The 23,049-nt window shown below is 45.3% G+C and overlaps 1 protein-coding gene across 9 annotated transcripts in view; it reads left to right on the forward strand.

The window, feature by feature from the left end:
- The window catches only part of ncam1b (neural cell adhesion molecule 1b), a 192,676-nt gene extending 183,856 nt beyond the window's left edge, over window positions 1-8,820 (forward strand). For 4 of the 9 annotated variants that reach the window (XM_036535972.1, XM_036535973.1, XM_036535975.1 and 1 more), the window contains 4 exons: window positions 1,782-1,983; window positions 3,153-3,269; window positions 4,040-4,531; window positions 8,110-8,820. In XM_036535972.1, the coding sequence (XP_036391865.1) occupies window positions 1,782-1,983; window positions 3,153-3,269; window positions 4,040-4,531; window positions 8,110-8,230 (932 nt within the window). In that variant the 3' untranslated portion in view covers window positions 8,231-8,820. The remainder of the gene's footprint in view (window positions 1-1,781; window positions 1,984-3,152; window positions 3,270-4,039; window positions 4,532-8,109) is intronic. The other 5 variants (XM_036535977.1, XM_036535981.1, XM_036535979.1 and 2 more) reach the window with 2 other exon arrangements.
- Window positions 8,821-23,049: the final 14,229 nt, after the last annotated feature.

Below are 23,049 nucleotides of genomic sequence, written 5' to 3' on the forward strand. Positions count from 1 at the left end.
GTGAGCTGTTCAAATGAAAAAGAAATCCAGCACTGAGTTTTAAAAGGGGGGAGTAAAGAGTTCAGTGTGTCTGCTGTTTATCTCAGATATGGTGCTACGCAATAATATATATAACATGTTAAGTGATTTTACAGATATTCCCATTTTTGCATCTCAAGTAAGGTATGAAAAAGAATGTACACACAAAAAAATAAATCAAATCACTTAATCTCTCATTTAAGATGGACATTTATTTGTAACACTGTAGAATCCAGTGTAGTTGTAAATGCTGAATAAAGCGTTATTATACATGAATGTATGTACATTGTTGATATTTAGACCAACATTAAGAATTATGTTATCAAAAGCTCAAGGTTTTGTCCAGAAAATAGGGACAAAATGTGTTGTGTTTATTTGGAATCTGGGCTTAGCTTGTAGTTTGTGTCGTAGTGTGGTCTATGTCACATAGACATAGCTCAGTAATTTCAATGGATAAGCAATGTGTTTGTGTAACTTGGTAGCTTATAGATGTAAAGTAGTATTGCAGTATGTGTATTAGTAGGCATCTGTAGTTTCTCCTGCTGTGTTACGGTGGACATGTATGAGAATGAATGCTCATTCTTCGGACAGTAACATTAATGAATGCTCATTCTTCGGAAGGTAAAATTAAGCAGAATAGTGTTGCCATTTTGTTCATTGCTGGTAAGTAGTTTGTGTTTTTCACTTGCTGAAAACACAAAGGTTCTGAGGGCCAATCACAGCAGTCTGAACTCAATGTTTAAACCTCCTGTTTAGATCACAAGATCACTGAACTTGGTCAGAGCTCATTTTCGGAACAGACGTTCCAATTCTGACAGGCTTCTCTGGCCTAGTGATCTAAACTTCAGGTTTAATCCTTTGTTCGTGTTGTTGAAATTGGCTCGCAGGGCATCACTGTGAAAAAATGAACCCAGCGAAAGTTTTTGGATGGACGAACCAAGCGTGAGCTGTGTCAGCGTGTATTGTGAAGGTCCTCTTCTTGGTTTATCCTTGGTACATCCAAAAACTTTCAATGAGTTTCATTTTCTCACATACATTCAGTTGTTTTCATCAACTTTATCTAAATATGATATGAAATTATATCTCCTAATGATACATAAGTGTCATGTAATGAAAGAAAGGTGAACCAATGATCTTTTTTGGGCAAAATTGTTTAATTTAGCTGTTTTGCACCAGTTTTAGCATGTGTAGGGGATATTACAGAGTTACACAGTGCCATAAAGCATCGCTACAGAGTGTTAAACCTGCCTTTAATGAAAAATCTGGCTGGCTTTGAGAAAATATCTTTTGTGATGTTATGGGTTCAAAAGGATGTTTCATTGCTAAAGCCCAGTTAAAGAGGCTCTCCTGAAAGGAGGCGCAGGGGCTGGGGAAAGGGCTGCTCTTCTGCTTTAATAACGTTAATGTGCTGTTCTGTTTCATGCATGCTCTCTGAAAGGGCAGAGCCGCCCGCCTTTTGTGTGGGCCACAGGTGTACGAGCACGCCTGGTCATCATTCTCATTGCAGTGCCCAAACGCCTGCAGATTTCCCCATTTAAATTGCTTGTCATACTGTGCAATGCTACAGTGCCATTGTAACATGGTGGCAGTGCTCTTTTTCCTCCACTAGGTGGAGTAAAGAGGTTTAGCTGGCTGCAGAATCCTTTTAGCAGTTGTAGAAGGGCAGACCTGTACGGTTTTGTGGCTGGGCTGGGGGGGGGAGGTGGGGTGGTGACTGATATCAGGTCAGTGAGCGCTCTCCGTCTCCCCCCTTCTCCCCAAAGACTCGGACGTGTCGGGGCTGGGCATGGGCGCCATCGCGGGGATCCTCATCGTGGTGTTCGTGCTGCTGCTGGTGGGTGTGGACGTCACCTGCTACTTCATCAACAAGTGCGGCCTGCTCATGTGCATCGCTGTGAACGTGTGCGGCAAGCCGGCCGCCGCCGCCAAGAGCAAGGACATGGAGGAGGGCAAGGCCGCGTTCACGTGAGTGTCTGCCCCTCCCCGAGCCTCAGGAACACACACACACTCACACTCACACACACGCACACACACTCACTCACACACTCACACACATGCTCTGGAGTGTCCTGCCACGTGAACAGCAAAACTATGAGCAAAAAACGTGTGTTAAGAACGTGTGTTAAGACCTTAAACCTGTTAAGACCAAGCGAGACGTTCATAGAAACGGTGACGCATATTCATGAGGACAAAAGTGTGTTTTAGGGTTCCAGCTGCCAGTGTCATGCCACGCAAACGTGCTGAAATCACTTTGTCAAAAAAAGCATTTCCTCCTGCATCTTCAAAGCAGCCTGATTTTGTGAGAATTGGCCACTTTAATTGTTGAAAATCTAAGGTTTATCCCTAAAACGGTTTTTGAAAATTCGGGGAAGGCGTGAGTGTGCTGTGAGGGGTAGCGCTGACAGGGTGCGTTCGGCTGTGAGTGTTTGAGACGCGTGTCTGCAGCCCGCAGGGCAGTGCTGAGTCACCAGCCTGTCTGCGACACGCCGGCGGGCTCCGCACACATCCCGCGCCTCCGTCTCAAACCCGCGCAGGAGGCCAGACCCCTCCCAGCGTCTGCCTTTGGAAACCTGTGCAATTACACGTCAGCAGTAACCTGTGGAGTGAAGGGGCTGCAGTGCCGTTCCTGCTCCTGGAATAGAACCGTCTGTCCCCATACAGAGCCGATAAGACTCCGATCACCCTCAGACTCCCTCTCACACCTGCTGTGGCACTTAGCAGAAGGCTAACGTTATGTAAGGAATCTCACCATCGGTCGTGATCACTGCTGATTTGGTATTGATTCCGCTCCAAGCCTAACCTTTGCGAAAGTCAGTCTGGAGAAGAGCATCTGCTAAATGGCTAAATGAAAATAATACGTCGCTGTTGGTGTGCTTGCATGGGGCGAGGAAGGCTGCATCACATAATGTAATAATATAATGTGATGTAATGCTTACATCACACCGCCCAACACCTGGGTATTGCAACTGCCACGCCCATTTTCAAGCTTTTATATCTGATAAAGTCCTACTATGCGAGGGGTGAGTTAGGTTTATACTACACTGCTTAAATAGGCACAGACTCCGCCTGCACACGTTTGCTGCCACGCCCATCGCCACAGTCACCCCTAAACCCCCTGGTTGGCTTGCTTTTAGGACGGACGAGTCAAAGGAGCCCATCGTGGAGGTCCGGACCGAGGAGGAGTGCACCCCAAACCACGACGGAGGGGGACAGACTGAACCCAACGAGACCACACCCCTGACAGAGCCTGAGTGAGTGTCCGTGCTGACTGTCCCAGAATGGGGTGTCGCCCAGGTGCACAGGTGGTGTGCAGGTGTTGCCTCGAGCTGTTAAGCTACTCATCTGCAGAAAACAGGAGGTTCCTGTGTGCTAACATCCTGCTGTAACTCTGATGCACAGTATACATCAGAAGTGGAGTCTTCAAGTGTCTGTTGAATTGAGGGCTTTTTTGCAGCTTCTTGAGCATTAGATTAATAAATAGATTTTAATTTATTGCAGTTTGTGTGATCCTAATACAGGTAACAGGTGACATTCAGGGGCAGTGGGGTAAGAAAAGGTCAAAGGGCAGAAACCATATTCAGCAGATGTAGCTCCAGTGGCACCAGTTAAAATGAGCTGCCTCTCTACTACCTGCTGTAGTTGTTTATGTGCAGAACCCTACAGGGGGTGAATGCTGGCATTTAATTTGAATGGTAACATCAACAAAGTCTAAAATCTCAAAGGATCGTTTCTGAGTGATTTTTCTGTGGCTTCAGCACTAACTCCTGTTTCTGCCTCATGACCTCCCAGCCAGCGGGTCCTGCTTTTCCGGGCTTTGTCTGTTATGGGTGTCCTGTCTGTTGCCTGGTATAACTGCACATCATGCTCGCTCACTGTTACAGCCTGGCACCCCCTCGTTCTCTCTCTGTCGCTTGCCCGATTCTGCCTGTCTCCTCCTGCAGTTCTCTGCTGCCACAGCAGGGGGCGCATGTCCCACTGTGGGCACTAACACTGTCACTGATCCCCTCTCCGCTGCCCACAGCAGTCCCGCTAGCGAAAGCACCACCCTCGACTCCAGCACGGCGGCGCCCGCTGCCGTCGCCAAGGCAACGCCCACTCCGCAGCCCACCCCGCCCAAAGCGGCCGCCCCCTCCACCCCGTCTGACGCCGCCGCTAAAGTGGCCCCCCTGGTCGACTTGGGCGACGCCCCGTCGGCCACGCCCACGGCCAACGCGGAAGCTCCTAAAGCTCCGAGCAAGCCCCCTGCCCCAGCCACGCCCCCCGCCCACCAGCCCGAGCCGCAGAAACCCGCCGACACCAAGGCCCCCGAGACAGAGGCCCCACCCAGCGCCGCGAAGAGCCCGTCCGACTCCGCCCAGAAAGGCGGGGCCCCGCAGGACTCGGAGACGGACGGGGGGCGGCCCCAGGTGCCCGACAGCGACCTGGCGAAGGATGTGTTTGAGGCTCTGGCACAGAAGCCTTCTGAGCCCACGGCAGCGACCACCACCACCCCACCCACGGCCAGCCAGGACGAGTACGGCCCCCTCTGAGTGTCCTCACTCCTCACTGACTCCCCATCTCCTCCTCATCTCCGCCTCCTGTCTGTGTGTGTGCTCTCCATCATGTTACGCTCTGCCTGCCACTAACACCAGCACCCCGGCCGCCTCTCACTCCTCCCTCCCCATGCCGTCACCATGGAGACGCACGTTTCTGTTTAACATGACCGCTCAGACGGGCAGTCCGCACTGTGGTCAGGGTACTGTGGGTAGGGTACTGGGCTTGTAAGGAGGTTGCTGGCTCGAAGCCTGAATGGGACAGTGCTGTTCCCCACGTGTGGCGTTATGTGTATTCAACAGATATCCAGCCCTTTGTTCTTTCCATACTCTGTACCTGCAGGTTTCTGGGGGCCCAGGTGGTGACGGAAGATTCTGGTGCTGCTCACGTTTTTGCAGATGTTCAGTCTTACACCATGCCCGCTTCACAAATACCCATAATAAGAGATCAAATCAGAGCAGTTTTAGCTTGTGCAATGAGAGGAGAATTTTCAGCCTTGAGCATACCACACTGTGCCTCTCTCAGTAGAGGGTTCTTTGTGGTTGAGCCCTTAAACCTGATTGCTTCTTTGAAAATCCAGTGATATAAGTAGGTAGTATTTAAAACAACAACTGAGCAGGCACTTTTTGAGAGCTTGGATTTTTTTTTTGCCTTGTAGCGCCCTCTAGTGAGCAGCTCAGTCATTGCTTCCTCCAGTAACAGCCTTAAAAAGGTATGGCAGTTGAGTGGTCAGGCCAAGGTCTGAGGCAGGTTTTCTCCTGCAGTGATGTAAGACGACCAGAGAGGTATAAGCGTGAGGTCAGGTGCAGGGAGTGGCTTGGGAGAAACAGCACATTCTCAGAGCCCCGTCTCGCTGTGACCGTCTCTGTGTGACAGGTGTCTTTGTCAGGTACTGACTGCCACCTCTCTCCATGATGAAGAAGTTACCTTTCATTTATAATGATTTTTTTACTGATTTCAGCTGTGCCAGCAGGGGGTGTGTTCCTTTCACAGCGGATCCATGCGGGGGAGTAAGAGACCCCAGGCCTTTCTGTGAAGCATGTTAAGTCACATTTGGTCATGTTTAATAGTGCTGGATGTGTCTAATTGTGGTCCTGTTTATTATTTGTGCACATTTTTGGCTTCTTTTTTTGATTAAAGGAAGTCCTTTTTTCTCTAAGGGAGAATCACTCTTTGTTGCACATGCCAGACCTCTCCCTGAAGATGCTGTCTGGTTGTCATGGCAAAGGGGACTGTCTTCCAGAGCCAGATCAAAACCGCTCCCGTTGCGTGTTGATTGCGATTTCAGCAAACTCCTTGATCTTCCATCTGTTTAGCAAATCGCAGTGTAACTGACTAACGTCAAGGCGGCCGCTGCCGAATGAAATTGAGTCCGTTGCCAAGAGACAAGAAGCCGGGGCCGCTCTGTGTAACTTTTAATTAGCTGAAGATTAGCTCTCAGCCATCAGTCAAACTGTCGTCCAACACATGATTTAGTGAATAAATGCCAGTTGACGCCGCTGTTCCAGGCTTTTGCTGATTAAATTAACATCACCAGTGGGGGAGTCGGGGCACTCCTCGCCATTAGCGGGAGCAAAGCAGCGGTTTCAGAAACGGAAGAGCCGGGGACCGGTGTAACACTTTGATTCAGTGCTGGAGATGAAATAGTCGAGTGACAGCTTCATCCGCCGTGTTTCCCAGCTCAGAACAGGTCTTCTGTAAATACACTCTGAAACAGGAGTGGCCCACGGAGAGACCCTGCCCTTCGAGTTTGCCGTGATCTGGTTGTCAGCATTGTGAAGTGATGTTAACAGTGGTACCTGGAGTCTTTGGATGATTGTTTGTGGCGGTTCATAGACAGATAAACAGACCTTGTTACATCATTATCACCCGCTCTGGAGTCCGGCCAGGAGCTCTTCCCCCTGCTGGTGTTAGGCAGGCAGTCTGCGTTCTGCAGCCGTGTCCTCCTCAGAAGTCAGGTGGGGGTTGAATCCATTCATGTGAAAGCGCATTTAAAATGTTGGTGTGTGTTTGAAATGTCAGTCAGACCTGAGGTTTTTACCTGACTGTCCTGCCTCACTGTGGTGATTACAGACCCCGCGGAGAGCATCGTGAGTAAGCCAGATTTCCCAGGATGGCTGTGTTAATCCAGACGCTGAGTCATCCTGCAGTTTAATTGCTGAAATAACTCTCTCCTCCTCACCCCAACTGGTGTGTGCTGAGGTTTCTGTTGTGAAGTGCAGCTTCCTGTAGAAGTCAGGTAGCCCCCCTCCCCCCATCCCCTGCTACAGTGCCGAGCTCGCTGTAAGACACTATATAAAAGCAACGCCTGTATTCTCTACAGGTGGTTTTACATTCTCATCAGGTTTGACCACAGCTGTGACATTTGATTTGTTAAAGGTCTGCATGACTCCTTTCCCCTCTGCACCCCTGTCATGCAGGTAGATAAGATTTGCCCCCCCCCCCCTTTGGAAACAGTAAAATGCTTTATGAAAGTAATGATTGTTACCTTTTCTATTTGTGAATTTCACTTTCACATTAAATTTGACCACAGCTTTGGCAGCTGCTTCGTATTTTGTGTTAGAGAGTGAGTGTATGAATGCTGCCTCGTTAGCGTCCCTGTGGGGTACTCTCCGAGCCTGCTGAGGAATTCTCTGCTCACAGAGTTCAGATGTTTGTCTTACACTTCCTGTACAGAGAAAACAGGCTTTTAAACATTTACTGAAGTGTTTTCAGATGTTTCAAGCATGGAGTAGAAATATTCCTATTTGTTGTAACCGAATAAAAAAACATCTTTCCCGTCACTGACTCAGCAGAAGGAACAGCAGCGGCCAGTCTCAGGTGTGTTAGTGCATTTTCCTCAGAGGCCTGACTGTACGTCAGACACCTCTAACGGTCCAGAAATAGAAACATTTCCTCCTCCTCCCGCAGGACGTAGTTTAAAGCAGTTTCTTCTGAATTCGTGCTCAGCGTGTGCTGTTTTTCTGGTCACAGTCGGACAGACGGACCCAGGGGAGTGGTTATGGGTGGTGTTTTGGTGGCGGATGGGAGTGGAGAGGGCAAACAGGTTAGTGTGGAGAGTGCTGGGAGCAGTGGGAGAGCCCCGCCCCCTTCCCCAGCGGGCTCTCTGAGTGGTACCCAGGCCTTCCTCAGCTAATCAGCAGCACCTCCACTTGATTAGCTTAGCGGCGCTAGGGTGAGGCGGATCCTTGCTTGTGTGGTTCCTCCTGTATCCTCATGCCATTCCACTCCTGTGGAGGGCATCTGCCCCCCCACATCCCTCATACTGTTCCACTCCTGTGGGAGTTCTGTGGGTCTCCCCCACATCCTCATACTGTTCCACTCTTTCAGGGGGGTTGTGTGGCCCCCCCTGCATGCCAAGTCTGCAGATTCTGCACCGTCTTCATTGTGTTCTCATAACAGCACTTCATGGTCCGTTTCCTCTTTCGTGTGACAGTGAGATCATTGATCATTTCAAGGCAAGAAACTGCTGTTGTTGGTAGAACAAGATTTTTTGTTTGCGTGTGTTGCTAAAAGTCTCCCGTTTCGGCTGTCCCCCCCCCCCCCCCCCACACACAGGCAGGTCACCGTGGAGGAGAAGAGCAAACCAGAGGAGGCGGAGGCGAAGGCGGCCGAGGCCGAGGTGAAGGCGGTCCCTAACGAGGCCACGCAAACAAACGCCGCAGAGAGCAAAGCGTGATGGAGCGGCACGGTGCCAGACCCACAGAACGTCCCACCACGTCATCGTCAGCGTCTCCGCCCGCCGCGGGCCGGAGGCCACACCCAAACGTTTCCCACACACACGCCACCACATCCAAAACAAAACCGCGAAAAAAAAAATTCTCAGTGTCCTTCGTGAGCTAGAAGAACAAGGAATGAGTTTGTAGATTTATAGAAAGGAATCAGATCTTGTGCACATGCTGTGTTGTTCGTCTCACCCATGTTGTCTTGTTAAAATGCAGATTCATTCAAGGAAAACCGAAGGAGCTTATAACTGCCTGTAACTGCTCTTTTCCTTAGTAATGGTCAAAGTTACTCTTTCAAATGAAACAGAATTTCTATGGTATATCATTCTAGAGCTTGCCATGGGAAATGTAGTTTGTTTATTTTTGTTTTTAAACATGCCTTCATATTGTGCACATTGACATTACTCTGTATACCACATTTGGATATAAAGTCTATCTCTGATACTTATGTATACACCTTCAGAGATGAACTCTATATAGCTACCATTATGTTCACTGCTAATGAGTTTTTGGTACATATGTTTTATTTTGTTCTTCTGTTTATAGCCTGTAAAATGAAACGCTTTTAATTTTTTTTTTTTTTTTGGGTGGGGGGGGGGGGGGGGGGTTTAGTAGTTTATTTTTTAAGGGAACCTTTAGATTGGATTATTTAGCATGCAAGTGTGGGGAAGGGTTTGCTCATGATTTCTTTTCATTCAAAATGTTTGCACGGTTCCTGTGCTGTTTTCTGTTAATAAATGCAGCTTGCTTTTACATATGTAAACAAAAAGAAAAAGGGGGCAAAATGAAAGGGGGCAGGAAGAGTTCGAAGTGATTAAAGGGTGATTTGCATCATTTATCTGAAATATTAATTATATTTTATTTTGGCACCTGTAGAAATGTGCTCTCCCAGCTTTTTCTCCATTTGTCTACTTTCCATCTCACCCAGAAGATTGATACGGTCCGCTGCTCAGAGGATGAGCAGGAACTGACCAGCGTACTGTAGAGAGGGAGACGGTGTGTCCCAAGCTACCGTGAAAGCCAAAAAACAGCAGCAAGGATTGGCCTTTAAAGTTAGTATGAAAAAAAGAGCCTAGACTATTGTTTAGAGGTAAAAAAAAAAAAAAAATCAAGTCGTCTTTATTTGAAATCGGTTGGATTTAAAAGCTCTTCATGTCAAATCAAGAACACCCCCCTCTTCGCATCTGCGGTTTCATCTCATCTCAAAGATGCGATTTGGAAAAAGAAAAAAAAATCTAATTGTGTTTTGTTTTTTGTTGTTTTGCCTCTTTTTATACATCCACTGTATAAAGAAAAACTAATGCCTGAACGAATTTATTTAAAGTGCTCTGATGTGGATTTGAAGTCAAAATCTTTGATGAAATGTTTTGTTTTGGGGTTTCGATTTTTTTGTGTACAGTACACTTCTGAAAACTTTGTTTTCCATTCTGTCGACTGCAAGCTTGTGCACTGTGAATGCGTGAAAATTCTGATGTGAAAAAATAATGTGTTCTTTGTAATAGAAGTTGACAAAAAAAATACCTGCATAGTTCGGTTGTGAAAGGTTTAGCGAATAGTTCTGAAAAAAACTACAAAAAAAAGGTTCAATGAAATAACAAGCAGACACAACAACAATGAAACGCCACATGTAGGGGAAGCCAGGCGCTGAAACAGATTGCCTTTGAAAATGTTTCTGTATCGGCATGCATTCCATCATCTCCAGTGTGTATTTGTGGTACTGAAGAGGAGAAGCTTCGTTGTGTGGCTCGAACCCAGGGCCCCAGCACACCTGGCTCCACAGCCTTACCTAGCATATGAGAACACGGTGTTTGGGGGACACTGCTAAGGCAGGTTGCGAGTTTGGAAGTTCAAACTGCAAAAAAAAAAAAAAAAAAAAAAAGAAATACAGTATATATACAGTATAGCAGTCTTGTCATTTTGCTGATTGTGATTCTGCACATGTTTCACTGCAGGGAATGGGAATGGAGGTGGTGCCTTTATGGTGAGGGATCGTTATTTATGCCTACACATTATATCTCACTCTCCTATCAGCAGGAAGCAGAGGGCAGGAGACGCTGCTGATTGTCTGATAGTAATCCTGAATACAGAATCTGGACCAATGGGGTGCACGCCCTGTCTTGATGGTCAACAGTCTACTGCGGATTGGAGGGGATTGAAATTCCCATCCAATCAGAGGCTCCGGTTAAGCAAATAACACCTACACCAGAGACCCAGTGGATCTCCAGTAGGTAGCAGGGTCCATGCATGGTGACCTGGGTGTCCACTTTTCCATATCCTGGTGTAGGCATTTGCCTTCAGCAACTGATCCTGGGTCAGAGTCAAACTTTAACATTAAGTGGTTAGAGTTACAATAGGGGTAGAAAAGCTGATTCTAGATCAGATTGATTGTTTTCCCGTCTAACTGCTGGTGTCCTCCCAGGCACTGCAGAGAGAAGACAGAAAAAAAAAAAAACAGGCGAGAAAATGCATTTTTAAATGAGCGAGCAGCCAGACGCACTCTGCCTGAACCTTAGACTCAGACTAATATAGATGCTGGTGAGATTAAGACTGAATTGTGGTCCATCCAGATTGAGTGAAGGCGGCATTTTTGTTGTACATTGTTCAGGTGTTCTGTGTGCTGTCGTCTCTCAGATCTTTCTTTTTTATTTGTTTACATAAGACGTAATTATACTCAGTGTGATTACATAATTACAAGGAGGGGAGGATGCAGTCAAAGTGTCTTTTGAGATCAGTACATACCATCCTAACATTATGCAAAACATATCCAATTAACATATGCATGTGTTTCTTGTTATAGAAGCAGAATATTGCAGTGGCTTTTAGATGTTCAGTTGCTGTGAACGTGGGACCAAGCTTGTTTTCTTTACTTTTTCTTTTTTCTTGTGAGTTTGAAGATGCGATCATTAAGATGCCAGAACGTGGCATCTCAGAGGGTGATGTGTGGTGGTAAGCCAAAAGATTCCATAGAGAGTTCTTAGTCTCTCTCCAGTCAGTGAATGTAGGACAGGGGAGCCTTTTGCTGTGACCAACCTCTTTATGAAAATGTGGGGGGAAGAAAAAAAAACAATGTTAGTAACTGATATTAAAGAAGTAAAGCCAAAAAACTCCATTGTCTGTTAGTTTCTCCAGTGTATGAATGTTGGTAGGTTATAGCGACCTCGTCGTTACCCAGAAACCTCCATTCTCATTCCCTCCCGCCCTCCCCTGCTTTTTCGGGTCCCTTTCTTCTATACGACTTTTTACTGAGTGAAGCGTTGGTACCACCTCTCTCTGTCCGCTGTCACTGGTGTAAATACTGATTACTAACCTGAGATTTTGACCTTCTGTCAGAAATACCTGTGTTCAATAAAACAAAATAAAATGTCAAGCTTTTGGCGTCAAGATGAATTTCTTCCTAGCAAAAGAGCACACTTCAGCGGTTCTGCCACTAGGTGGCAGACAAGATGCAAAGATTACTGCAGCAGCTGACCTCAGCGGGGTTATCATGTTGTGACTGTTACTGAGGGATGTTAAGCCAAGAGGGTAGCAGGTGAGTGATTGAGTTTGAAGGATTTATGAATCCAGAGCCATTTTTTCTAGTTTTCAGTAGTTTTATGATAATCTCTCAATATGCAAAGCACCTGTTCTTGAGCGTGGAGAATTGGCTCATTCCTGAAGCAGTTCTGTTTTATTCCAGCAGGTGGCAGAGTGGTATCACTTTTCAGTGATAATGCGTTTTTGTCCCACAATTTGAACCGCTCGGCAGGGTCCAAGGTCCAAGGAGTGTGATTTCATTACAAAAATGAGTACTTCTAGCCATAAAGTTTAAAAAAGTAAAATAGGCCATAAAGTAAAAGGTAAATTTGTTGAAGTTTGCCTCGCTGCCTTCTGGCCTGCCTCCCTGGCTTCCTGCCTCTTGTCTCCAATCGCTCAGCGGCCACTGACACCCTGATGTTCCTCTTTGTCATGTGCGGTATTCATATGCGTGGCCAGACCACTTCACTTTGGATACTGAAAAATGTGTGAGTAGCTTTTTAATTTTTTTTTTTAAAGCTCCCATTTTTTCTCTTACACCATTGAGGAGGCTGTACTTCAGTATAAGTATAAGGCTGTTTATCAACAAATACCCATCTTGAATAAGGAATACATATTAACAGGTGGAGGCCAAAGTTGAGGCAGTTAACTCATTAGGGCACTGTTTCTCATCTGTAAACTTGGAGCTTCCAGAGTACAGGAGTTGAATACTTACGCTATTCCCTCAAAAATGCTTTCAAACACAAACCAATGTCAACTGAAAATAATTAATTTTGAGCTGCAGTGTGACATTTCAATCTATCAGTTGTATTCAAGGAAATTAAAATTGGCAAGGCATTGTGTATGTAAATTTATATAATATATAATATATATTATATAAATGTCTATATATATGTAATATAATCGAGATAAAATTTGAGTTTTTAAAAGGGATACATTTGTCAAGCGTCTTGTCAGGTACATAGATATGTAAATTGATTGTGGGGAAGCTGTCAGTCACAGCTGTGAGCGACTCTTCAGGAATGCTGCTAAAGTGTTGCGTGAGGCCGCTAAAGCGTTGCGTGAGACTCGGTACGTCCAAAGGAAGGCCCGGCTCTGTGGACACGTGCGGAGGCAGCTGGCACTTTGCCCCGATACGGAACATTCCGTCAGGAAAATAAATCCACGGGTTCTGCCATGAGGCGGCGGCGGGTTCAGGGTGTTCCGGCTCAGCTGTAGCACAGATCCATCACGCCGCACTGACAGCTCTCAGACTCCGAGCGCCTGAGGATACTGCCCCAGGTTACGCAAACTCAGTCCTGTCGGAGCAGCCTGCTTTATGTGTCATTAAAGGGTCGGGCAGGGAGAACTGCTGCCCCAGAACGTGCGTGTTTGAGACAGGCTTGTCTTACTGAGGGTTCTGGCAGTAGAGACTGGACTACATGGTTTCAGAGGAGATGGAGTAACCAGGCCAAAGGAGAAGCATTAGGTGTTAGTAACCAGGCCAGAGGAGAAGCATTAGGTGTTAGTAACCAGGCCACAGGAGAAGCATTAGGTGTTAGTAACCAGGCCACAGGAGAAGCATTAGGTGTTAGTAACCAGGCCACAGGAGAAGCATTAGGTGTTAGTAACCAGGCCAAAGGAGAAGCATTAGGTGTTAGTAACCAGGCCACAGGAGAAGCATTAGGTGTTAGTAACCAGGCCAAAGGAGAAGCATTAGGTGTTAGTAACCAGGCCACAGGAGAAGCATTAGGTGTTAGTAACCAGGCCACAGGAGAAGCATTAGGTGTTAGTAACCAGGCCAAAGGAGAAGCATTAGGTGTTAGTAACCAGGCCAAAGGAGATGACCTGTGTTCCCACAGGTGGAATAAATACACACACTGAGGGGGTGGAGCCAGGGGAGATGAACTGTTACACATTGGCGTTTAATCTTACCCAGTTTAACTGTTACTGTATATGACACACACACTGGAGACTGACATTCTGCTGTTCTTCTGGTGTTCGTCCCAATGAGTATCACCTGGGCCATACGCAATCCCTCAGAGGAGTTCCTGTCTGTTATTCTGTACATTGACCGTTGGCTCTCTGTTCTAGAAAGTTCTGACTTTGTTCATTTGAGCACCGGAAGCTGATTTTAACAGGAACATCCTAGCCAAGGAAGCACTGATTACCAGTGGAATACAGGAATGCCTTGTTATAACATAGAATATCTGTGTTTGTGTGGTCATTTTTATGCCACACAGTGTCCTGAGATCTGAAATAATTCAGAGCACCTCTGATCTCCGAAGTCCTTTATCAAAGGTCACTAATTGCTGCCCAGGTCGGTCTTCCCAGAATCCTCCTCTCCAAATATTCAGTCACAGTATGGCGTTTTTCGCAGTTTGCAGTCAGTTATATTACATTCCGTGCATGAGCACAGGACGTTTCTTTCATGGCCAGTGTAAGCGTGTACCACATTAAAGAACCACATTTATTAAGCACTTTATACTTTAACAAGAAGTGTTGGAACGTTCACAATATCTCAGTACATAAATTGCTACCATAATTTTCACTCTGTAGTTGCATAAATCTTCCGCTGAATAAAATCATTCAATGAGGCATTGAGAGAAATGTATTCTTTGTCCCAAGCATTCTCGATGTGGCACTTTCTTTCCAATGAGGAAAAAATCCAAGCAATGTACCAGAAAGTATGACCTTGGTAGCACCATTAGAGAGGCTATATTCAAGACAATAATGTAAATCAGGGAAAACGGATTTCTTCTTTTTTTTCATTGTGTATTCAAATAGTTCCCCAGTATTTGCCTTTAGTCATGGATCCTCAGATGAACAGCATCACCATCAGCACGGGAAAAATGAGAACAAATTTCATCTGAATAAAAGCAAAATGACCTTCGCCTCATTGTGGCACACATTAGCTTGTGTCTGAATACAGCTTGACAATCAGTGCTCTCCCTCTGTTCTCTCCGTATAATCTCTGCATGCACTGAAGCATGGACACTGTTCTGTGAGGGCGGCTAGCGTGACTGTATGCTCAGAAAGAGGCACATCTACACGTGTCTGCACCCTCCTAATGTCTTTAATTAGAGGCCGATTTATCGTCGGGCAATTTGCTTTTGCTGTTGAGCGAATCCGTGCGCAGGAGGTTCGGAGGAGCGCAGCGGTAATGAGAGGGCAGAAATGACCCCCTCCCTCCCGCAAAGCTGAAATCAAACTGGTTGACTCTCCTAACACATTCTGTACCCAGCAGCTTACATCAGGGTGTCAGCGTGATTTCCCAGGCCATGAAACTGACCAGCGCATTGATGTTTAGATCTACAGTGACACCCCCATTCAGGGACAGCTGGACTGGGGCTGGTGCCCCCCAGCGGTTACAGGCCCTTCAGCCTCCAGCTCCGCCGAACGCATTTGGGGGGAAGCGAGGAAGCCAGGGCCTCCCGGGGATTAGCAGTGCTGCCTGTGCATCGCTGTGCCTCTTTGCCCAGGGACACTGTAATATGATTAGCCTGTTGTTTGTGACCAGTGCAGTGGTTAAGACTCCCTCAAAGGTTAACAATGAAGAGAGGGGAACACACGGGGGATGTTGGGATTGAGCTTCCCTGAAGACAGCTGGGTTTGAGCGTTCGGAGAGGAGGAGAAATTCCGTTCTTTCTCTGCTCCTCAACAGAGCGCAGCTGGGTGCAGGAAGCCATGTGGACGAACAGGACCGGGGGCGTGATCAGACACCATCCACAGAGGGCAAAGCAGAGCTTCGGGTCTCGACCCATCACCTCAATGATACTCAGCGCTAATGAGAGATTTAAACCCTCCTTTCTGGCTGTGCCTGAAGATTTCTGGAACTTCTGGAGAAAAAAAGGCAAGGCATTAGAAGCCACTCAGTGTCTCCCAGAAGCTCTCCGAATCTGTCCCACCTCTGGCCTCGTAATTGCTGAGCTGCTTTCACTCATTTAACTCCTGTGGCTGAATATTTTATTACTGCAGGATGCAAGAGCAGTGCCTTTACCTTGGAATCAAACCTGTAACCTCTGAACCTCTGTGTCTCCCATCCCCTAAACCACTACATTACACTGGTGTGTACATCTATGGGCTCTACATCTGTAAGAGTTTGTTCAGATGGAGCATTTATAAAAATGACTATTTTTCCCTTTGTGAATTGACGTGCCTAGACTTTCAACATTGCCATCAGTGTGTACATTACACATCCAAACACATGGTCATTTTCTTGGCTCTAACAATCATTCAAGCTGATATTTTTTTTTTGCTGTCACACAGATGAGCACTTCGGCCAAAGTAATGTATAATAAGTGGAGCGCAGTTAGCGCGTGAGCATACTGAGTCAGCCTGAAACACTAACATAATCTGCTGTTATACCTTAAGGGCCGTCCCATCTCTTTGTGCTGGGGTTGTTTCAGAAGCCCTGGGTTAGCAGCGAAAGCACCGCGCTCAACAGTGTTAATGTGATTACCGTGTTGCTGATCATCCAGGTCTTTGTCTTAACTGTGTGGCAGAGTCCAACTCCCGCTCAGCTGAGCACAATGGCCACTTCAGGCTCGAAGACACGTGAAAGAAAGTTTCTGAAATTTGGGCTGAATGGGGAGCAGCGGGAGACCTGACTAAGAGAGTTTGGGGTATTCACTGCAAGGCTTGCCACAGCCTCTGAACAGCAGCCAGCCCCCCCCCCCCCCCCCCAAACCGTGGGACTGTTCTCTCCGAGCGAGGAGATGCATCTGGAGATGGATTGTGGGAGAGGTTTGGGGGGGAGGGAGGCAGGGGGTGCAGTGAGCGGAAGGTAATGTTTGCTGACAGCGGTGTAGTACCTGAGACTGAATGCAGGGAAGGGAAAATGTTTGTGAAAGCCATTTGGAAGTCCTGGCACAACACGGGCTGGGGGGTTGGGTTTGTGTGTGTGTGTGTGTGTGTGTGTTGGGAGGACATCTTATTCTTTTGCCCTGTCTCTTCCTGTGGTGTGAACACAGACGTATACCTTCATATCCAGAGGTGGACACCCCAGCTTCAGAAAGTAAAAGTCATACCATGTATTTGTTCTAGCCATTCACTAAACAAGGTGATTTCACTAATTAGCTCCTCTACCTGGCTGAAGAGTTGTGCTAATTAAATTCAGCTGGTGTAGTGCATGGGTGGAACAAATACGTGGCAGGACTTTTACTTTCTGAAGCCGGGGTGTCCACCTCTGTCCAGATCATATTTTCTCCCCTCTCTCTATGGAATATAAGCATTGTTAACTAACTGAGAAATGTCCAATGTTCCCCCTCTGGTATCACACCCATCTAATTCTATATGTATGTCAATATGCAGGCACAAAAAAATCTATACATCTTTGAAGCTGTGTGAAAAACATGTCATAATAAAACCTATGTCAAGCATTTCTGTTTTATAATTGTCTTGATATTTTTAAATTATGTCAATATTTGGGAAAAAATCTGCATTGAGAGACCTAATTTGATTCAAAGACAAAGTGTGTGGCTTCTTTTTCTTGTGCCAGTGTTAATTAAATCAGTCTGTTACATCATGACAAACGCATACTGTCAGCAAACATTACACTGCAAGTGAGAAGAGGATTCGCTCAGGAGTTGTGAGTACTTTTACATTTTTTCTCATTTTCAATTGTTTTATAACAGTTTGCTTTATTGATATGAGAGACACACATTAGTGTTAAACGAAGCATGTGTCACACAGAAGAAACCACAGCAGTAGCACACTCCATAGCAGTAGAGTGCACTCCATGTATGAGAATCACATCCATCCAGGATGATAGGATTGATTCTTACAAAATGTAATTCTGAACTGGTGCTGTGCTGCCTTGCCTTGTCACATTCCCTTTCATGATGTGAGGCTAGTTTAGTTCATCACTGCACCTCAGACGGTGATGGCTGTGAAAGTCTGCTCTCTAAGCTAAGCTTATTCAGTTACTCATCTGCAGAAAGCATCTTTCTCATCCCCACCATGTAAACTGGTATCCACACACTTCCTATTTCTTTCCTTTCTTTCTTTTTCTTTCTTTCTGCATCTTAATAGGTGATTTGGTAATTAGCTCAATGGAAGAGAGACACTGTACTCAACCTCTCGCGGTTGTTTTTGTTAATTATGCCTCATTGTACTCTTTGTTACATATTGTAAATGAGGCCAGGTTCATTCATTCTTCACAGACTGCCTCATTCTTATAAGCACAGGTTTTATACCCTGGTATAGGAATGATTCTGTCCCAATGTTTTTGATTCTATATGTGGTTGTTTTTTTATATCAGTATTTCTTAAAAGCAGAGTACACTGTATGATATATACAATAATACCAACCAGCAGTTGTCAGTGATAAGAAATAAATGAAATGTTTAATTAATCAGCAAATATAAAAGAGAAAATAATTTAAAACACTATTTTAGACACAGATTTACTCTCATCCCCCCGCCCCCTTATTCAGAGAAAAAAGATTGGAAAACAAGTGGTAAATTTCTCTCTCCTTCTTTCACCGCCTCCTTCTCTCCCTGTACCCGCTCTATTTCTCTCTTTCTCTGCCTGGCCACAGGCTGAATTCCCTGCCTCCGTCTGGCTCCGGGACCGAGGGCCGCTTTAGAGCGTTGTAAGAGGCCTTTTTTTCGGAGCTGTGTCCGTGGGTGCTGGAAGGCTGACAGTTGCATCTCGTCCAGTGCAGCTGAGAGGAGATGGAAGCCCCATGGCGAAGGAGAGTGTTTTTCACGCCGCACCTGCTGTGATCTGTGATAACGCGGAAAACGGCTCCCGGCAGATGCAGCCCCTGTGGGCACGCTCAAGAGCGCGGGGGGGGCCGTGCGGGTTCCGAAGGGGGGGAGTCCGACGGGAGACGCGCTCAATTGGTGGGGAGCTGATCCCAATTTCTGTGACACGAGACCGCCTGGCAAACACCAGCACAATCATTGTTCAGAATGGCAGTGGGAGACAGGGAGATGGCTCCATTTGGCCTCAGCTGGGAGAGGATTGGCACCATTATTGAGATCATTTAGACTCAAAGCCAACCACTGTCATATGCACCAGCCTGACATTAAAGGGTAAATCATGACATGCACAAAAGGGTTTCTGTAGTGATGGAAGTTACAAACAAAAGATTTGGGGGGAGAATTTTCAGACATTCCCTGTCTAATTAACCAAACCTAGACAAACATGATTAAAAATCCCACTAACTAACCATGTCCTTTCAGCATCATCTGTTCACAGCATCCCTCCTTCACCTCATCTACCCCTTTCTTCCCTCTGCTTATGATGCCTTCGCCGGGGGTCAACAGCCTCGGCCTGTGCCCAGGTGAGATCCCTTCCCTGGACTCAAAGGCAGGTATGGGTACCTCTATAATCACACCAGTCACAACCTTCAAACTTTGATCGTGTAGATATTTCTATTGAAATATACTGTATTTAAACTTACTGTTCCCTTTGGAAATATTTTTAATAATTGGATATGCTGTAATGTACGTGCCTCATATTACACAGTGCTTTTGATTCTGTGGTTCTTTTTGTTTATAAACTTCAGCTGGTCTGAATTTGTGTTGGAATACTATGCCTAAAACGAAAATGTTTGAAAGATAAATCCATAGATTTGTTCGCATATTATTCTGCTCTCCAAGGAGCGTTCATGCAGCTCAGAATCATCACTAGGGATGTAAATAACGTCTGAAACATTAATCCTTTTCAAGCGTTTATAGTTATTAATTTTATTTTTCCACACTCAGCCCTGGCTCATTACTTTAAACATTGCTGTGGATTTTTAATTTTGAACACTTAGATGAAAAATGCATTCTTATATTTATGTAAAATGTGTGTTATTTGTTACTCGTAGAGTACACCCCTACAAAAGAATAGAATAAATTCTCACATAGTGCAGGTACAACCAATATGAAGATTATTTTCGTTTTTTTTTTATGCAGCCCAGATGTTACACGCACAGACATTCCTGTTAATTTGTTTTTCCTCCAAATAAGTAAACGCAGGAACTTGAGATGCCGGAGAAATACTCGGTAATTGTGAGATAACGAGCGATGTGTCTGTTCCCTTCAGATGTCAGATCGAGCCTGGCAGTCAGATCGGCTCCGTCAAATTCCATTTAATCTGACGCTGAGTGCGGCGGGGCTTTTCAGTAAACATCGCGGTGCAAATGACATCGCAGCGTCAGCGCCACGGGGCATGCTGGGATTTCGTGTCAGCGATACCCGCCGGCACCGTGGAGCGCAGGGAGCCTTTTTGCATAGGAAGCGCAACCTGTTGTGCACGAACGTGCTGTATGCGTCTCTGCCACCGAGCCCTGAATGTGTGACATTATTATTCTTTAGCTGGAGGTGATTATCAGGATATAAAAGTCTGAAAACAGAGACTTGCATCCAGCTCTGAGACGCGGTGTTGCAGTGATTACGTTCTCGTTTGATGGTTTTTTTTCAGGAGATGATTACACCCTTCTCATGTTGGCTGTTAGATTGAATCCTACAGAGAGCTCCCTACAGTGCGAATCATTCTGATTTCCCTTGTCGTTTATTGGTGGCAATTTAAATTATACCTAAACTGAAAATATGTGTGACATCTGTGCTGTAAATGGTAACCACACTAAAATTATTTTTCCAACACCTGACAGCTAAGAACATATCGCGTAGTGATTTCCTTTTTTTTGATTTATGAGTAGGGAAGGGTGTGAATGACCGAGGAATCATGGCTGTTGTCTTACATTGGGAGGAGAGGAGTTCGTTGTGGAACTGTGGTGCTGTCATCAGTCTGTTCTGACAGTGTGGTCTGTGTGTAAGTGTTTACACTGCTGCTCGTGACCAAAAGCTCATGCTGCCTAACTGTTGATATGAGTGATGTCACCCCCTAAAACACATGCATGTACACAAATACAGTACACACACATGCACTCAAACACATAAACATGCCTTAATTTAAAGGGTGCTGTAACTATTATCAGTAGCAGAGAAAATGCTACATATTTCAGCACCTAAAATGACTGTAGTAACACCACAGAACAGCCAAAAGTGTGCATATCAGACTCCTTTGAATGGTTTATGTGGTACCCCACAGACCACTCATAGGCCACACAGTATGCTCAATAATTATATAATGATATCAGTTTTAATAACTGGCCTCTAGCTGTGTACACACCTTAAAAGGACATGCAAACTGCAACACCATATTTTAAATTGAAACTCATTTTAAACCGGGAAAAGGTTGGAAAGTTTTGTATAGTATAGTATAGTATAGTATAGTATAGTAGGCCTATAGTATAGTATAGACAGCTTTGTATGAAATATAATAACTTGTCATAATACTTATCACAGTACAGCAAGCTGGGATGACAGTCACATGGGGTCCAGAGCAAGCTTGTAAGAACACCACGGCTTTCAGGAATCGAGAACCAGCTCGGGGGCTTGTTAGTTACATGTCCTAGCGCCATGTTACATTCACGCTCTTAAATATTGTGTTGACAAAAATTTCACGTTTAGGTAATTACATTTTATTGTAATTTTACATTATTTTTTTTTTACAATGTTACAATATACAATACAAAATTTACACTATTACAATGTAAAATATGAATTGAAAACATTATGAGAACATTATGAAAACACATAATTAATATCAGATAAAATGAGTCTCTTTGAGCTGGGATTGCATTCATCCTTTAACTTTGATGGAAAGCTCTGGACCAGCCTGTATCATCAGTGAGACTTCTGGCCTTACAGCATGTGGCCTGAAACACCCAGTCATTCATGTAATCATGTGATACTTACCATAAAAGATTTTAATAGAGTTCTCTTTCATAATGTACTTCCTGCAAAAACGGCAAGTGAAAACAGCTTCTGGTGAGTGTTTCTTACCTTGTCATTTTGATATCTTTGCAGCTTATGGTCTGCCTAATGGTTGCAATGAGGTCACACACCAGCAGTCATGCTACCTGTCACATCACTGGTACCAATAAGCTCTTTCAATTCTCACTCTTCGGTCTGAGGAGGATGATATTGATTAAAAGTCTCCCTCATCGAATCATGCTGTCACTTCATCACATGGGTGTGAAACCCGGCCTTGGAAGGGTAAACATGCCTTTGGTAAACAAAACACCTCAGTCATCATGACGGCTTCACCATTTGACCTCAACAAGGAAAAACACAAAGATGGCCAGAAAAGCCAGGAATTCTTAGCAAGCTGGTAAAGACCCGACACATTTAAAAGCCCTTTGTTTGAAATATGAAAAATAAAGTATTGTTAAATACTGGCAGCAGACACAGTGGTTTCTTTGAATGAGTTTCCGCAGCTATGTCACTTTTATTATTTGAAAGCTCAGCAAAGGTTCCCCACAAGAGGATAAAAACCACAGCAGTAGAGAAGAGCAGATGCAATGGAAACTAAAACTCCATTATGCGGAAGTGAAAACTGCTGTGATTCAAAACTATAAAGGTGTCTCATGTCACATGTGCATTATGCCATATTTAAAAAAAAAAAGACTTGTGGCAGCAAAAGACCCTTCTCCAGTAGCTCATCATGCTTTGAACAAAACGTACTGTCACATTTCCTGTGTTGAAAGATAACTGATGTGCTTCCTGTGTGTGTGGAAGAGAGAAAGAGAGAGAGAGCGTGGCCACATATTTTTGAAACAGATTTGCGTGTTGTGTTTGAACTTAGACATTATCACTATATCACTATAATGTGGGAGAAGGTAAATGTTTTAAAAAAAAAAAAAAACAATGTTTTCTGTGTCTGGAATGCACAGGTGTGCTTAGGTAAGTACAAATACAAGGTGTGTGCAAGCTGATTCCTCCCAGGTCAGAGCAGAGGTAAGGGTCAAAGGTTAGGGTGGGCGGGCCTTGACCCATGCAGGTGAAGAGAGTCCCCTGAACCCTGTGTGCAGGTGGATAGTCTCACAGCTCCACAGGCTCCTCACACCTCACTCCCCACTGAGAACGCAGAGGAACACACAGCACAGCACCTCTCAAAAATGCCTCCAGATACAATGTCATTTTTACTGCTGTTGCCATTATCACTGTTTGTTGTGTTGTTTTGTTTCCTATATATGATCACAATGCCAGCATTGTAGCGGTTTGCACAGGGTGTAACCAGCTCTTCGGCTCATTTCTCCGCATCACACTCACCTCTTGGACAGTCGGTGGGTGTGCTGACCTCTTCTGCTTGACCTGTCCAATTAGTTGTACATATTCACACCTATGCACTTCCCAGAACATAGTGCAGGAAAATAGCTGGTGTGGCATATCTTCAACTGTAATCTAAAAATAAATAAAGAATGAATGATGGAGGTAGCT

The sequence above is a fragment of the Megalops cyprinoides genome, chromosome 9, assembly GCF_013368585.1.
Source record: "Megalops cyprinoides isolate fMegCyp1 chromosome 9, fMegCyp1.pri, whole genome shotgun sequence".
NCBI classification, from domain to species: domain Eukaryota; kingdom Metazoa; phylum Chordata; class Actinopteri; order Elopiformes; family Megalopidae; genus Megalops; species Megalops cyprinoides.